Source organism: Python bivittatus, unplaced genomic scaffold (genome assembly GCF_059951505.1).
Source record: "Python bivittatus isolate LINGU-HERP-01145 unplaced genomic scaffold, Pbiv_v1 ctg000390_np1212, whole genome shotgun sequence".
In the NCBI taxonomy this organism is placed as follows: Eukaryota; Metazoa; Chordata; class Lepidosauria; order Squamata; family Pythonidae; genus Python; species Python bivittatus.
In genome coordinates, this window is record NW_028277070.1 from 3,793,785 (window position 1) to 3,810,673 (window position 16,889).

At 42.8% G+C, this 16,889-nt stretch overlaps 1 protein-coding gene across 2 annotated transcripts; it reads right to left on the reverse strand.

The window, feature by feature from the left end:
• Positions 1-17: 17 nt before the first annotated feature.
• On the reverse strand, positions 18-16,790 carry LOC103051117 (synergin gamma-like). 2 transcript variants are annotated; one of them, XM_088143864.1, is made up of 6 exons: positions 16,585-16,790; positions 9,570-9,633; positions 5,168-5,264; positions 4,117-4,277; positions 2,345-2,449; positions 18-1,139 (listed from the first exon to the last, which is right to left on the reverse strand). In XM_088143864.1, exons 2-6 carry the CDS (start codon positions 9,618-9,620, stop codon positions 1,029-1,031), a joined length of 525 nt encoding a protein of 174 aa, XP_087999990.1. In that variant the 5' UTR covers positions 9,621-9,633; positions 16,585-16,790; the 3' UTR covers positions 18-1,028. The 2 variants fall into 2 exon arrangements, with proteins under 2 accessions (XP_087999990.1, XP_007434189.3); XM_007434127.3 differs by lacking the exon at positions 16,585-16,790 and adding an exon at positions 13,832-13,876.
• Positions 16,791-16,889: the final 99 nt, after the last annotated feature.

Here is a 16,889-nt window from a genome sequence, read left to right on the forward strand (position 1 = left end):
CACCCACCCACCCACCCCCAAACCCTGGAAAATCAACTTTTTTTTCATCAGCATAATCTTGAAGCGGGGGGAATATCCAGGAACTGACAAAATGGGACTGGGGGTACCACATACACTTAGAGGTGCATCTCCCACAATCTGGGCAAAGCAATGCCTTGGCCAAAACTCAGTTGCTGACTGCACAAGCAATATTATTTGCTAGCATGATCTTTTCCTGGTTCTTTCAGACATTTATCCCAGGCTTTACCTGAGATAGGCCAATGGGGTTTACCTCCGAGTAGATAAGCACTGTATTCTACTGCATGCGAAGACCTGCTTACACTGTCACTACAGACAGAAATACTACTAGCCCTTCGCTGGCGTAAGCTCCACTGAATTGGGTGGGGCTTACTTCTTAGTAGATATGCATCAATTTAAACAGCTGATATAGTTCAATTTCCGCCTCTTGAGTTTTGGCGAAAGACGTCCTGAACCCTGACAGCAGGGCTTGGAGTTCCTTAAAAGGGCCCAGCTACGTTGTCTCCCGTAAAAATGCATTATTTTTCACAAACAATAACGAAAACATTTCCACGCCATTGCTTTTGGTCTTCCCAAGAGACTTCTCTGTCCCTGCAAACATCCGAAGAAGATACCAGGCTATTTTGTCGTCCCAACGAACACACGTTCCCAGCTGGGGGGCAAAACACTTCAAGTTCAAAACAGGTTTTTCTGGTCTCACCAGAAGTAAGTACTGTATTCGAATCCCGCTCTGGCCACCCCAGAACTGTTCCTGGCTCCAAACCTTTTGCTCCCAACTTGAGGCAGAGCTGTTTCAACCTGGCACATTTCCAGAATAATGTTGCACTTCCAATAAGCTTGGGAAAAAATCCCATTTCTAACACAAAGCCACTTTTGAAGTTTGAAACTGGGTGTTTCAAGACAAAGGATTTTAGATTTAACCAATGTGCCCAGCTGCAAAGGAGGGGTCTTTCTCAATCCCACCACCAATCAGTTGGACAATGGCATGGATAGAGATTTGGAGAAGGGGATCAGGTCTCTCTTGGCAGTGTGGAATCCACACAGTTCAGCCAGAAATTGGCACAACTGACATGGTAGAAGAATCCCTGGCATACGATAGGATCCAAGTTTCCCAAATGCACCTGAGAGGGCAAATGAAAGAAAGCAAAACAGATTAGCAGCAGGACAAGTGCAGAATGTTTGCAGGCGCCTGTATGAAAGGGGGCTAAGTTTTTCTTTCTCTCCCTCACCTCTGCTTGGTTCAGACAAAAAGTCTAGCAGCAGAGTGCCAACGTTGCAATCTCAGCGGAAGGCCATCACTTGGTTCCAGGCTAGAAACAGTTCAGCCGACTCAATTTTGCTTTGCGCCTCTCAAACGTCTGCTTTTCATGCTAAAATTGGAGGCCGAGCGGGCAGGAAAATACCCGCGTTGCAAAGCCCAGGAACCCAGCAGGAATGGAGCAGAGAGAACCATCGGCAGATGCTCTCGTCTGGGTTCAGAAGTTAAACTGGAGTGGGCTTTGAACCAAGTGCTACGAAGCGGAAAGTCTCTTACAAAGAGCCAGATCTTTCCACTTTTTCTGGAAACCAGATCTGTGATGTGGTAGCAAAGTAGCCAAGTTACAGGGAAGGGCTTTTGTGCATCTCCATCTTTTACAAACAACTGCAACATTATCAAAGGGCTGGGCTGGTTTCCACCAGTGTCCCTTTGATAGGAAGTCAAATCTCAATTAATGTGATCCCTGATATTTTTTTTATTGCTTCCCCAAGTAGAAGGGGAATCCAAGCCAACTTGATTTTGGGGTCCTCAGCGGTTTGGAAGTTTGTTGGATTTAAAGGAACTTTTGCATTCTGATATTTTTTTTATTGCTTCCCCAAGTAGAAGGGGAATAAACAGGAATCCAAGCAAACTTGATTTTGGGGTCCCCAGACTGCCTTGGAAGTTTGTTGGATTTAAAGGAACTTTTGCATTCTGACCCCCTATCAGTTGATGAGTTACCACCATATTCTTCAGCATTCCTGTATTTGTGTATTCCAACAACGAATGGCAGTTTGGGCTAAATGATCTTTACCATCCCTTGCCAAATCAATGATCATGTAAGAATTCTTTGGCCGGCCCAATTCTGCTGCTTCTGATGAATGAAGAGATGGCTTTCCCATTTTTTAAGAAGGTCTCAGTCTGGCCATGGAACTTTGCGAGCATCCATTTAACCAGATTGCTTTGCTCGCAAAGTGTGCAGAGCAGGTTTTTTTCAAACTTGGAAACTGTAAAATGTGTGGACTTCAACTCCCAGAATTCCCCAGCCAGCAGGTCTCCATTTTTAAAAAAAGACATAAAAGAAATTACCTGGGGTTCTTGCTTTACCACTGTGAGGCAAACCCCGCAGACATGGTTAGCCCCATCATTTGGAAGCGCCAAGCAAGGCTCGCTCACAGCCGCCGGCAGCCGAAGCTGTAAATCCCATCAGTAGGGATAGAAGAGAAAAATGAAGAGAATGTTTTTGCTTCTCTCCTTTATAGACACAGAAGTATCGTGTGGATGAAGAAAAGTCCCAAGTTTGTTCTGAAGAACAGGGAAAACCTCCAACCTCAAACTCCAGAGCAGTATTTTTCAACCTTAGCAACTTTAAGATGTGTGGACTTCAACTCCCAGAATTCCCCAGCCAGCATGGCTGGCTGGGGAATTCTGGGAGTTGAAATCCACACATCTTAAAGTTGATAGGGTTGAGAAAAACTGCTCTAGAGAGTCCCTGCCTAGCAGAATGAGCTAGGTAAACCCATCTTCGGAATTGACCTAAAGTTGTTCTGCCTGAGTAGTGTCTTGGAAAAATATCAACTTCCAATCCCAACAGAGTTTTCAAAAATGCCTCTGAGCCTCATCTACCTTCTAGAAGAACAGATCTATGGTGGGGTCTTCATGGACTTGAGGCTCCTGCTGGATCAAGCGGGTGGAGGCCAGTGCCTGGGAGACCTATGTCCAGCTTTGGCTGGCACACCCGTTGCAAGCCTTTCTGGACTGGGAAGCCCTTTCAGTCATAATTCACACCCTCATTACTTCATGCTTAGACTACTTCATCATGCTTTAGATAGGGCGGCTCTTGAAGATGATTCAGAAGCTGCAATTGGTGGAATCTGCCATTAACAGGAAGGAGGAGGAGGCCTGCTGCACTGACTGCAAACAGACTTCTGCACAGAATTCAAGATGCTGGTTTTAACCCATGAAGCACTTCATGGCTCAGCGTCTAAGCCAGGGTTTCTCAACCTTGGCAACTTTAAGATGTGTGGACTTCAACCCCCAGAATTCTGGGAGTTGAAGTCCACACATCTTAAAGCCTCCAAGGTTGAGAAACACTGCTCTAAGCACTTACAGAATCATCTCTTGCCCAGACTTAACCATCTTGGTTGTTCATCTCAAGATGCTGAAGGGCCCATCTCGAAAGGTGAAAAGAGGGGCCACCCTACACCTTGTCCCCCAGGACAGGAAATTCCCCACTTTGCTTGCTTTTTGCAAAATGGATAATCTTATTCCAACCAGCATTTGGTGTGGATGGTGGACCCAAACTCAGGAGCATCAACCGAGTATGGTAAAAAAAAACTCAGGATGATGGTTGTAATGGCGGAGCTGAAGAATCTCCACTTGTTTTGTATGTTCATTGTGTGGTGCGTGTAAAACAACCGATGGAGCTTCAACTGCATCATCATGGTCACCATCTTGACTTTTTTGACCATAGCCTTGGAATCCCTGCCCAGACTGCCTTGGAAGTTTGATTTCTGTGGTTTTCAGTTTTGTCAATAATTTTTACTATACAGTACTTGTTTTTAATCTCATATGTTGTACTGTAAACCAGTGTTTCTCAACCTTGGCAAACTTTAAGATATGTTCCCCAGCCAGGGGAATTCTGGGAGTTGAAGTACACATATCTTAAAGTTGCCAAGGTTGAGAAGCATTGCTGTAAACCATCTTGAGTCTCCTGTAATAGAGCAGTATATAAATATTTGTATAAATAAATTACTGCAGAAATATTGTTTCCCCATGCCCTATTTTTATCCTCCCTCCCCACACCCCCATTTTCCCCTTAAAGTCCACTGAGCTTTTGCACACAGACTGGAATTCCTTACCAACGCTTGAAACGCAGAGCGACCAAACGCGAGAAAGGACAGGAGATTATTCCAAGCTAAGTCCACCTCGTGCAACGTTTGCAATACCAACTCGCTTGCTAATTTCCGAGCATTCATGGCCTCTCCCAAGCGCCTGGAGATCTGATATATCTCTGACAGCCCTGCATGTGAGAACAAACAATGAGGGGAATTATTTACAGGTGACTCTGAAGGATAGAGAGGCAGTTTGGTGTAGTGGTTAAAGCACCAGGCTAGAAACCAGGAGGTGGTGAGTTCTCATCCTGCTTTAGGTACAAAGCCAGTCGGGTGACCTTGGGCCCATCAATCTCTCTTTCAGCCCTAGGAAGAAGAAGGCAAACCCAGAACTTCCAAAAATCTTGCCAAGAAAACTGCAGGGTGAATACAAGTGGTTGCAAACACTTTAATTTGGATTCCTGCCCCGAGCAGGGTGGTGGTGTTGATTTAATTGCCAGTTTAAGGAGCCTAATGTACTAAGAACCCAAGAATCTTGGGGTTGACCCTCCCAGACACTGCCTAGATAATGAGGCAGAAGGGGAAATGATTAAAAGCAGGACTAGGGGTGCGTAGCGCTATGAATTCTCTTCCAAACAAGTCTCTTCTGAAGTACATTGAAAGGTAAACCTGTCTGCAACTCTTTAAAACAACCATGTCTTTTGGGGGGAGGGATATGCCGTTTGCCCTCCCCAGCTGCTATACTTCCCAAAGCAAAGACCCAAACTCAGAGGACAACAAATTGGAGAAAGGCTAGTATTCACACAGAGTAGAATAAGTCTGATAGAACATAGTTGCGTTGACACAAGAAGCTGCCTTTTCCGATTGAACATGATAGGACAGTTTCAGCCAGCCCTGTCACTCTTGCAAACCCTTCTGCAGGGAATTGTCTACACACCCTTATCTTTGAACCAAGATTCTTGTCTAGAGTATAGTTAGAATATTCACATTTGCAGGTTATCGGCACAATCCCCAAAAGTTGGAATGAGCACCCGTTGCCTTCAGGAGATCTAAGAAAAGAAAGGCGTATCTGGTGTACCCCAAATGTAGGCTGTTCCGGGTGCAGAAAGCAACACCTCTCTACAGACGGATGGGTGACTGATGCCTGCAAGGATTTCATTGGCCTTCCTGATTACCTGCACAGGAAACACAGAGAGACACGTGAGCAGATTCCTACGGACAATCATTTTCTCACACTACGGCTGGACCTATTCTGTGACCTCCTTCCGTGAATCTAGATTACATGCCAAACTGAAAACTCAGTCATGTAATCTCCGTCTGCAAGGAAGAGATGCTCTTTGTCACCTACACAGCGAGTCAGTGATCTTCCCTCTCCTGGAAATTTTTAAAAGTTTGTGTCTATTAAAAGTAGAGAAAGGACTCAGGGAGAAGCAGTGAGCCAAGGCGGGGGGAAACACAGCTGGACAAGTCGAGGGAAACTGAAGCAGAGAACAGATGCTTGAGATATTGCTATCTCTAAGGAAACAGGTAAAAACTTTCCAGCTAGAAATCATACTAGGTTTAATTGATTTATTCCTGTGCTTGTACTGAAGTTTCATTGTATAATGCTCTTATTTCTCTGTACAAATTATTGGGTGAGGAACCTCAACCTTTTATTCATACTGCAGGTAAAGGTATTAATTTTCTCTAGAACTTTCTTACAATCTGTGATAGTAATTTGAAACATCTAACCAGCATTTTCTATAGTAACTTTGTGACAAAGCATGAGCATCTTATTGGCTGCTCAAAGTACTGCATTTTCTTTTGCAATTTTCCTTCTAAGTTGCTGTTTTCCCATCATCTGAACAACTTTGCAAATCTTTGTCCTTCACCAAATGTTTGTATTGTAATACAGTTGAAAATGGGCTTTAAAATTTTCTCTTTTCTTTTCCACTAAAGTTTGCTTTTGTTTCTGTCTTATGAGATTGATTTGTCTCCCCAAGAAGAGATAAATCCTTTAGCCACATACCTCTATGGTACAAGACGGGGAGATTACACTATTGACATTTTTTTTGCTTTTTGCATATTTATCTTTTTGCCAAGAAGGCGACACAGGTTGTGACAACCCCCCTCTCTCTCACGCACACATACAGACCAGATTAAGAGGTAAATGCCAAGTGAGGCACCTCCTGGAAGACAGATGGTAGCAATGGGAAACCTCAGGCCCAAAGCAGAAGGTGGGGCCAGTGTCTGAAGACCCGGAGGACATCCAGATTGAGTCCCAACCTTCCATCCTAGGACTCAACCATCTGCTGTATCTCCCTAGTAAGTTTGTCCCAGATCTCTCTTTTCCAAGCTGATCGTTGTTTTCTGCTTGAGCTTTTGACCCCACCAGATCCTATTTTGGATTTTAGCATTAATCCAACACTTGAACTGGAAAAGAGATCAAAAGGGAGGGCAGCCTCGTAATTCAGCATCACAAGATACAACTGACAAGCCAGATTCTCTTCGTGGCATCTCCAGGTAGGCAAGTCCACCCTTTTTTAAAAATAAACATTTGTTAGCCAAGGGCAACAGGAGGTACATTTTTCAGCCTGGTGTGGGTTTAAATATTCACTGGAGTGTTCAGCCTATTGAAAAATGTCCCAAAGAAAGTAGCCACGTTAGTCTGTTGCAGAAAAAGGAACCCAACCAAGGTTCTTCCAGCCCTTTAACAAATTTATCTTCCCATCCGTTTTGGTGGATCCATCTGAGAAATGAAATAAAATCTCATGATAAAGTTTTTATAAGCACCTATAACTATAGGAAGGGCAAAATAGGCTGGATCGTTATGAGGATTATTTTATAATGAGACAGGTCTGAGCAGGTCACACTGCTATTCATTAGGTTTAAAGCCTAATGAATATCTTGAATTAAATAAAGATCAGGACTTATACTGTGAAATAACAGTCCAATGTGAGGACAGTGTTCATACTCAACAGCCTTTTTTTATTCTCTCTTTCATCTTTCTTCCATCATATCCTCCCCCTTCCCCAAAACAGCTGTTTGTTTAAACCCATTCCCTTTCAGAACTGAAGTCACCCAAAGAGATTTTCTGCCCTTTCAGTTTGACTCTTTGTTGTTGTTTTAAAAATGAAGTAAAGGTCATATTATATATAATATGGTCATAAGCCATATTAATTTTTCTTCCTGAAAGTCAGTAGACAACTGTGCTACAGGTAGTCCTCATTTAGCAACAAATGGGACTGGCACTTGGTCGTTAAGTGAAACTGCAACTGTGCATATGATCTGACTTCAGCTTTCCCTTGCTTTACAGACCTGCAAAGGTCATAAATGCGAGGATTGGTTGCAAAGTTACTTTTTCATCACCGTCATAACTGTAAACAGTCACTAAACAAGGCAGTTGCTAAACAAGGACTGCTATTTGGTTTGCTACCACATGCTAGGAGTTGTATTTGAAAACATTTGTAGAGCATGAAGTCTGTAGAAGAATCATTCTCAATGGAGAACGTGATCTTAACACTGACTCAGATATAACATCAAGCAGATGTAATTACTTGGCCGAAACAGCAGAGGGAAGAAGATTCATTAGGACCAGGGTGCCTGATACAGGAGAAAAAATTATAATGCTAACTCTGCAATCAACGTTCTGAGAGCTTTATACCCAAGAAGAAAAATTAACGACATGGTAAAGCTGACAAGAAATAAACATAAAGAATGCCAAAGAACAGACTCAGTTTGAAGAAAGTGTAGGAAGAGAGCTCTATCTTGGACAACGCAGTTTCCAACAACTTACTGTAAGAACTGGTAAAGATTTAATTGATGGAATTGTAAAGGCTTCATAACTTATGAAGGAAGTAGCACCAAATACTGATTCTTAGGGAAGAGGTCACAGAATGCCAGAATTCCTAGGGTCAGCTGTAGGAATCAGGAAATGTTGCATGGACATTTTATGAAGGGAAAAAAATTAAAAACCATACAGTTATAGAGGTACATATCATGTCAATCTGCTTTTCTAAAAAAAAACATTAACATTAACTTAATGTTTATGTGCACTTAAATATATAGTCTCCTTGGACATACATTTCTAAGCTTATGACAACAGTATTCATTCAGGACTATATCAAAACTTAGGGGAAGGTTGAAGAGATAGTGGATCTCTTCCAAGATCATTCACATCAAAATTCAAAGAACAAATTCATGAAAATCCTTTTCATGAAAAACCTGTTATCCATACAAAGTCATTAAAGATGCAAAGGTAGTAATATTCTTCCTGGGCTTTTAGTTTCTACTTTGGCAGGGCTAGGAGTATCTGCAGGGTATGGTCAAAAAGTCAACATCACTGCCATGATGGTATGAAGGAAGCTCATAAATAACAGGTGGAACTTCAATCACATCGTTATCTGCCATGTTGACTTTTCTGACCATCATTTCTTGGACAGAGTGATTAGTGGGGCTTAAGATACAAAAGGTTGAGGGTTCCCAACACAGCAGGTATGATGGCCAACTCAAGATTGGATGAAAACCAGCCTCAGAGGAGCCTAGCAATTAGGCTGAGGTGCATTCCAGTCAGCTGGAGGCTGCAGAAGTGGGGCTGGATCCCGGACCTCCTCCTAGAGCATGTAGGGTTGAGCACAGAGCAGGACAGAGGAGATCTGCAAGACCCCTCGCACAGCAAGGCTGTTCCCACCCTTGACTGTCGGCTGCATTTCAGAGCCATTGATGCCCAGCAGTTCTCTGTTTGGAACATCTGCTCCGCTTACCCAAAGCCCTGTCCATTCATGCCCTGAACATCTGCTTGTGGAAACTCTTCTCTTCTGTGACCCAGACCAGCTGATATCTCGCTACAACATCCTGACCCTCAGACTAACGTTGGTTCACTCCTTTGGACTTGTGACTACCGAGAAGCCCCCCCAGGCATGTTAAGTGGGACTCTGGGGCTGAGCAGGACTGCATGGGAATACATGTCTCCATGTCCCACCAACTGCCACCTGCACTGTGTTCTCCCAAAAAAGTCTGTTCGATCCCTACGTTCCTGTGTGCGCACCTGCCTGCTCAGAACAGGACCCCAGGCAGAAGCTGAACTCCACCATCCCTGGGGTGGTGTGATAGAAGACATGAGGAGGATCGTGGCATGGAGGTCCAAGGTCATAGGGAGGGGGAGAGGAATCCCAAGCATCTCCTCAGCCATCAACCAGAGCGTGTGAAAGCAAAGAGGAGGAGACTGGCACCATCCTAAGGAATTCAGAGTGTTTAGTTGCTGTCCTTGGGGGTTAGAGTTAGTCTGGCAAGATGCTGTCTAGTAGGTGTAAGCTAATAAAGTAACTGAACTGCTCCCGAATTGTCCCGCTGACTTTCTTGGGCTGAACCTGACCGGTGGGACGGCCTCTCTCGAACAACAGATGGAGGCACGGAGGGGGAAGAAAAGTTCTGAGGTGGGCAGCTAAGAGATGTAACAGGAAAACAGGCGGGATTTGGAGAGGAACAAAAAAACAGCTGACCTTGTGGATGTGCTGCAAACATCGAATCAGATGTGCGGTTGCTGAGTTCATCTGCTTGCACAGCCTGGAAAGGAACAATTTCCCCAGGTGATTCAACTTCCATGCTAATGATCGTTCACGTTTTCTTTCCTTCTGGTTCTGCTTATGGGTAGGTCATCCCAGAGAGAAATCCTCTTAAGGTCTGTCATCATTTTTGGGGGGCATGCCAAGAAAACCTTTGCTTGCTACCTATTTTATTCAAGCAGCCTTCCCAACCTGGAATCCTAGATATGCTGTCAGCCAGTTTGCAAAAAAAATCTGGAAATTCTGGGAGTCGTAATACCAATTGATCTGAAGGACACCACATGTTGGGAAGAATGCAGGGCAGTGTTCCTCAACCTTGGCAACTTTAAGACGTGTGGACTGTTCATTCTTTTAAGAGATCCCACATCAAATGCACACAATTTTCTTGCAGATGTGCACACAGAAAATTTCATTTCAAATAGAGGAAGCAAGGACCATAAAACAATTGGATCTGATTTTAAGAAACATGGGGAAAAGCAAGAGGAATTTTCTCCCATAGCTGCAAGGCACAACTTCATGTTCTAAAGGGAGCAGCCTGGTGCTATTTTTTACCACTCAGAATTATTATTTGATTATGGCATGATATCAATACAATAAATGAATAACCTTTCTCTGCTGAGTGGCAATTGTATTTTGGAAAACTGCTTCCGCTAGTCTCTCCCACTCACAAAGAGCTCATCTTTCAAGCTCCTATTTCAAATGCCTTGATGTTTTTTTTTACACATTTATAAATTATGAATACAGTCAGAAATTGGGAGTCCAAAATCCTTGAAGAATTTGATTTTGAGAGAAAAGTGTTTGAAAATAAAGGGAAACAAGCATGGGGGAAAAAAACATTTCTAGGTTTCTCTTCAGCAACTTTTTGGGAAACACAGATTTTACACTGTTAGCACTTCAGTCCAGTTGAAATGTCTCGTACACCAAAGAAAAAAATAAATAAATGTCAAAGGGAGGTCATGATCTCAGCAAAAGTGGAGCTAATTAATAAAAACTGGAATTGAACTGAGGTCATAAATTGTTAGACCTACACTCCTCACTTTGACATGCAGACTCCCGTTCCACAACAGAGTGGATCATTAATCTCTGTTTTAAGTCTGCTAATTGACCAGAAGGGGAAGATGTTGATTAGATAGGTAAATTAGCTGTAAATAGCTGTCGAGCCCAGGGGTAATTCGGAGGAGGAAAGACAGAAGAGAGAAAGCAGATGTGAAAGATTCATGGACGTGGGCACCAATGGCTTGGAAAGGTGTAATGGTATTTTGGGGGTAAGTGCACACGCTCACCTAGGCAAACCTAGACAGCATATTAAAAAGCAGAGACGTCACCTTGCCGACAAAGATCCGCATAGTCAAAGCTATGGTTTTTCCAGTAGTAATGTATGGCTGTGAGAGCTGGACCATAAAGAAGGCGGAGCGCCGAAGAATTGATGCCTTTGAACTGTGGTGCTGGAGAAGACTCTTGAGAGTCCCCTGGACTGCTAGGAGGTCAAACCAGTCAATCTTAAAGGAAATCAACCCTGATTGCTCATTGGAAGGATCAATAATGGAGCTCAAGCTCAGATACTTTGGTCACCTAATGCGAAGAGAGATCTCTTTGGAGAAGACCCTGATGCTGGGAAAGATTGAAGGCAAAAGGAGAAGAGGACGGCAGAGGATGAGATGGTTGGATAGCATCACTGAAGCAATGAGCATGAAACTGAGCAAACTCAGGGAGGCAGTGAAGGACAGGAAGGCCTGGCGCGATGTGGTTCATGGGGTCACAAAGAGTCGGACACGACTCAACGACTGAACAACAACAACAGCACATGCTCAACTGTGTGACCAATAATGTACTTTCTGGTGGTGATGCTGTCTTTGAAAAGTATAAAAGATACACATTTCCTTTGTTCGGGGCTCTCTTCCTGGGAAGGAGTCCTCAATGACTAAGGTGCCTTAATAAATGAGTTTCTCGAGTCCAGTCTTTCATTAGGGTAAAGGGCTGGGCTGAAACCACGGTTCTGTGGACAACAGTCAGGACAATGTTTTATCTACATGGTAAATCTACCCAAAAGTAAGTAAATCTGGGGATATAGTATTTCAGAAAGGTATACTAATCACTATAAAAAATAGAGAGCTACCATATTTTCTGGTAAATATGAAAAGGCATTTCATTAACGGCTGCTAGATTCGCAATAGTAAAATATTGGAAACATCTAGAATGGGCAACTAAAAAATAGTATGATTAAGTATGGTCTGCAGGCTTAAGAGAAAAATTAACATATACTGTACATTTGTGATGGAAAAATAATAAAATAAAGCTGGAAACTCTTCCCCCCCCCCCTTTGCCTCTCCTGCAAACTTTCCTCCACTTCCTTCTGCCATTCTTTGCTCATGCAAAACAGGATCAGCTCCAGGCTATTGCAGGACCCAAGAGTGACCATGTTCCACTGCCAGAAATAGCCCTCTTCACACTATCCTGTTGAAGCAATGGGAGGGCCATCACCTGTCTGCTTAAGGGTTTGCCCTGGTTCTTATCTCACCATAGAAAAGCCATTTATCCCCCATTTAACACCTATCCAAACCTATCCTCGAATCAGAGCCCTCAGATTTCCCACCTCTCAACCTCAAAAGTGTATAAATTCTGTGCTTTTCTATCATTCAGGGCCCCTCTTTCTTGGAAAGCAGGCACCAATAATCCTTGCAATAAACCTGGTTCTTCTCCTCAGTGTTGGGCTCCTGTCTTTGGCAAAAATTCCACAACACATTGAAACCTACTGAAGAAAAGAAGGATTTTTTTCTGTACAGTATGATTTTGTAAAGTACTCTTACAATGAAACATTAATCAACTACCTATATTGCACTGTGACAGATTATGGAAGACCTAAGCATTGCAAAAAGAAACTGTGCAGTATTTTAATATTAATAATATCCTTCTTCTGTAAGGATGTAAGAATGCCTTGATGTGACCTGATGAGATGTTACCATTTGTACACCTGTTGACATAAAATAAAAGAAAAATTAAAAGAAAAAAAAACTTGCTAAAGTTGTAGTCTGCCTTCTGGAGGGTTTCCTTAAGGAAAAAGAAACAGCCTTCTTGCATTAAAAAAAAAATTGTTTGGGTGTGTATGAAATGTCGTTAGATGCGATGCTGGCTACCACTTGGTTGGTACCACCTGGCTACCGACCAAAACAAAGGGTTGGACCGATTCATGGATGAAGGCCTCTGAAGGCCATCTGCTGGGAGACCAGTGAGCTTCCTCGTGCACTGGGTTGGCCATTGTGAGAACAGACTGCTGGACTCGATGGGCCAGGGGTCCGATCCACAGGGCACGGCTGATGCACTTATGTTCTTATGTCAGGGTACACTGAGAGATTGAGCGCACTACATTACAGAGCCCAACCATTATAGCAGGAACCTAGTCTGTTATGTTAATCCAGTGCTTCTCAACCTTGGCAACTTTAAGATGGGTGGACTACATCTCCCAGAATTCCCCAGCCAGCATGGACTACATGAGATGTAGTCCACCCATCTTAAAGTTGCCAAGGTTGAGAAGCACTGGATTAAGGCAAACTCTCCTTTATTTGTTTGGACATAGCATGTTATGATTGAGAGAAGCAGAAGCAGAATATCATCACTCTATTTAACTCACACACAGCATCCATAATGAGAAATACTGGGCTAGAAAAAATGGAAATTAAAAATTGCTGGAAGAAGCATCAACAACCCAGAGAGGAAGATGATACTGTTTTGATGGCTGGAAGCAAGGAAGATCTAAGGAATCTCTTGCTGAAGAGTTTGCAAAATCTTGTAGTGTCCACTCATTGTAAGCAGGTAGAAAAGAAGTTGCATTACCAATAGAGTTTATCTTCCTAGGCTTAAACATTCATAGAGATGGTGACTGTTGCCAGAAAAGGAAGAGATGTCCGCAAGTTCAGCGAAATGCAAGCAAAATATTAAAGCAGAGAGAAATCACACTGACATATGTATTGTCGTGGTTTTCTCAATTTCATATTCTGGTGTGAAAGCTGGGCTCTGCAGAACAAAAGGTAAGTCCCCCCCCATCCATTGGTTTACAATTAACTTACACACTATAGCTACACCTGTATTAACCTGAATTTTATTCAGGAACAAGGCATGAATGCTAATTTTTCCCAGGAAGAAGAAAACCCAGCATGTTCTTGGACCTTTCAAAGAATACCTACAAGGGAATTCTTACTTACTCAGACCTCAGCAAAGGTTCTGCTCTTTCCCCTTTCTACACAGAAAAGAGGTGAGTTAATTTCTCACCTTTCCAGGAAGCTAGCTAGGACTTCAGAGTCATGTGACCAAACCAGGATTCTGATCAAGCAGGTTTTCCCACTTGAGGTCCCTTGAATCTGTTCCAGTGATGGCTGGAAAGGTGAGAGTTGGGCAAAACCTCTCACTGAAAAAATCCCTATTCAGTTGCTACCTTTTTCCTGAAATTCCCCTGGAGTCTGTGCCTCAGCCAAAGAGTCAGACGCAGAGCTGGTAACAGGCAGTTTTCCTCCAGGTGGGGAGCAAACTGCAGCTTGCAATGCTGGTGATAAAAATGGTTAAGTCATGTAAGCCAAATAAAATCAGGTTTTCAGTTTCACCTTTTAAAAAGTCAGAAAATCTACAAAGCGGTCCTGCCTGATTGCAAAAGCGGACCTGTTATATTCAGATTTCTAAGTACTTTTCCCTTAAAGTGAGCTGTAAATCCATGCATTTCCCCATCCTGACTTCAGAACAAAATCCTGCTAGGAACTAACAGCAACATTCCCTTTAAATAATGTATAGGATTTTAACATTTCTTAGTTGAGCCTCAGTCCTGTATTTCTTTGACAGCCATGACGAAGGTACTAAGTAGTTGTTATCTCTCAGCTAGGAAATCATTCATCTAATTTTTATTTTATTTTGGCAGCAACCTGTTAAAAGCCCAGCAGAGTCAGATTAAAAAGCAAGGGAGGACTGGGAAAAGTAGATAAAAAAGCTTCAGTGTTACAAAACCACTGGATGGTTTCCAGTATCTTTATGAACTGCATGAAGTTTTTCCAGCAGTATGCAAGATAGAAATTAAAATAAACACAGATAAAGTTGCTGAAAGTGTTTCCAAATGAGGAAAAGCAGTCCTTCCACATCATTTAGGGAAGATGAGATTAAAGAGAATTTCGAGGCATCTATGGCTAGTTATTGTTTTATGTTGTGTAGGTTTGATTCCTGAAAATTTTGAATTTGGTGTTATGGGGTGTACTTCTCCCTTTCTACACAGCCAAGACCTTGGCCTAAAACATTTTAATTCAAATAATAAATGAAAAAAAAATCAAAGAAACTCTGGAAAGTTCATGAGTAAAAAAACCATTATTTCTCCTTCCCTAAAAAAGGTGAGCTTCAATTGCCAACTCTGAGCTGCCCAGAGTCACCGTCACCCGGAGGTGGGCGGCATACAAATTTAATAATAAATAAATAAATTACTGGGCAAGCTTAAAATGTTTATTTTTATTTATTTTCCATCTACTATGTCATTTCTCATTTTCTTCTTTTGTGTAGTCATGTACTTTATTCTTTAAATTTGTTGTTGTTATTATTATTGAAAAAAGAAAATACAGAAGGAAAACGCTTTAAAAATACACAGTGAAGAAATCATTCAGGGGCCGTGTCCCAGACAAAAACTAACAGGGATGAAACTAGGATGAAAAAAGCCTTCCCGGGGGCTACGTGAAATCCTTTTGGTTGAGCTAAAAAGTAAAAAATAAAAAGATTAATAAAGAAAGGAAATAAATGTGGCTGCCCCAAGCAGGAATTCAACAGATGCAGTTTTCTGCCGCTGAATAGATTCGGTAATTCTCTGAAGGAGACCCTGTTGACTCTAACAAGTGCAGGACAGAAATCCAATTAGTACATTTCCAGGGACAAAAATAGAGGCTAGGAGGATCAGACCCAAGCCCGAGTGGCAAATGTGTGGGTGATCATTAATGGGCAACCAAGTTATTCAGAAAACTTAATTCTCTGTGGCTGCCTTGTGGTGGTTGAGTTTTTCACAGTCTAGATCTGTAGCCACAAAAGACGCAGAGAAAGAATTTCTCTGCTGCAATTTTCTGCCAGGTAGCTCTAGCCAGGAGACACCTGGCTGATGCAGCTAGCCTTTGGGTGGGAAATCATCCGGCGATCCCAGGGCTGGAAAGTTAGAAGCAAAGCAAAACACCCAGGAAAAAGGCAGAGAGAACTGCACATTAATGCAATTGGTAAGATCGATAGGCCGCTTCAGACTGGACAATTTAAAATGCGTCTTGAACATTGCAAAGGGCAAGCTATCTTTTTGGATCAGCAATGTTAATGCATGATAACAAAAGAGCTGGACTTCTTTTGAGAACTCTCCACTTCGGTGTCATCAGTTTTGGCATCGAGTCCTCCTCGAGCTCAGAAAGAAAGCAGCGGGTCAGTTCGTTACAAAAAATCTAACCCAAATGTATTCAAAGTAGAATGAACTCCCATTCTCATCTGCAGCAGGAAATCAAGCCACAACTTTATTTGCTGGGCTGATTATTTCTTTGAAAGGAAGAATCATTGCAACGAGACAGATATCGTGAGCCCTGGGGAGTGTTTCTCAACCTTAGCAACCTTAAGATGTGTAGACTTCAACTCCCAGAATTCCCCAGCTGGAGAAATTCCCAGATGTGTGGACTTCAACTCCCAGAATTCCCCAGTCTTGGGGAAAATGGAATCCAAAAGAATGGATGTCTTCTGGACTCCTGAGTCCACGCAGCACGCTAAACCATAATGTGGTTACTTGACTTTGGCTCTAACACATTGTCTGAACACAACCACTGTGGTGTGCAAACTGTGCTTCCTGGCTTAGCATGTGCTGCAAATGGTTTATTTGGTTTAAATCTGGTTTATTCATGGCTTCGTGGAATAGGGAAACTCAGCCTTGCAATCTAAGGCGCCAAGCATGATTAAAAATGGTCCTTACCTCTTTAGCACCTGGACAACCTACAGACTTTAGCCAGCCAATGCTTCCTGGGTGCAGGGAGAACCTTTTTCAACCCTGGCTGTTTGCAACTCCAACTGCTGATTGGCAGAAAGCTGGCACGTTCTGCCCTGCGTGACTGACGGCTGGCAGCATTTTTGAATGACAGATGCTTTAGTTCAGTGTTGTCCAAACTTGGCCACTTTAAGATGAGTGGACTTCAACTCCAAGAATTCCCCAGCCAGCATGGCTGGCTGGGGAATTCTGGGAGTTGAAGTCCACTCATCTTAAAGTGGCCAAGTTTGGAC

Bases quoted from the DNA above. Each gene is read 5' to 3' on its own strand.
- LOC103051117 (XM_088143864.1), bottom strand. From the start codon at position 9,620: ATGAACTCAGCAACCGCACATCTGATTCGATGTTTGCAGCACATCCAC. The intron at 5,265-9,569 runs GTCAGCTGTTTT...TTTCCTGTGCAG, and splicing joins GTTTGCAGCACATCCACAAG to GTAATCAGGAAGGCCAATGA. The intron at 2,450-4,116 runs GTAAGGAATTCC...TGGGATTTACAG, and splicing joins GCTCTGCGTTTCAAGCGTTG to CTTCGGCTGCCGGCGGCTGT.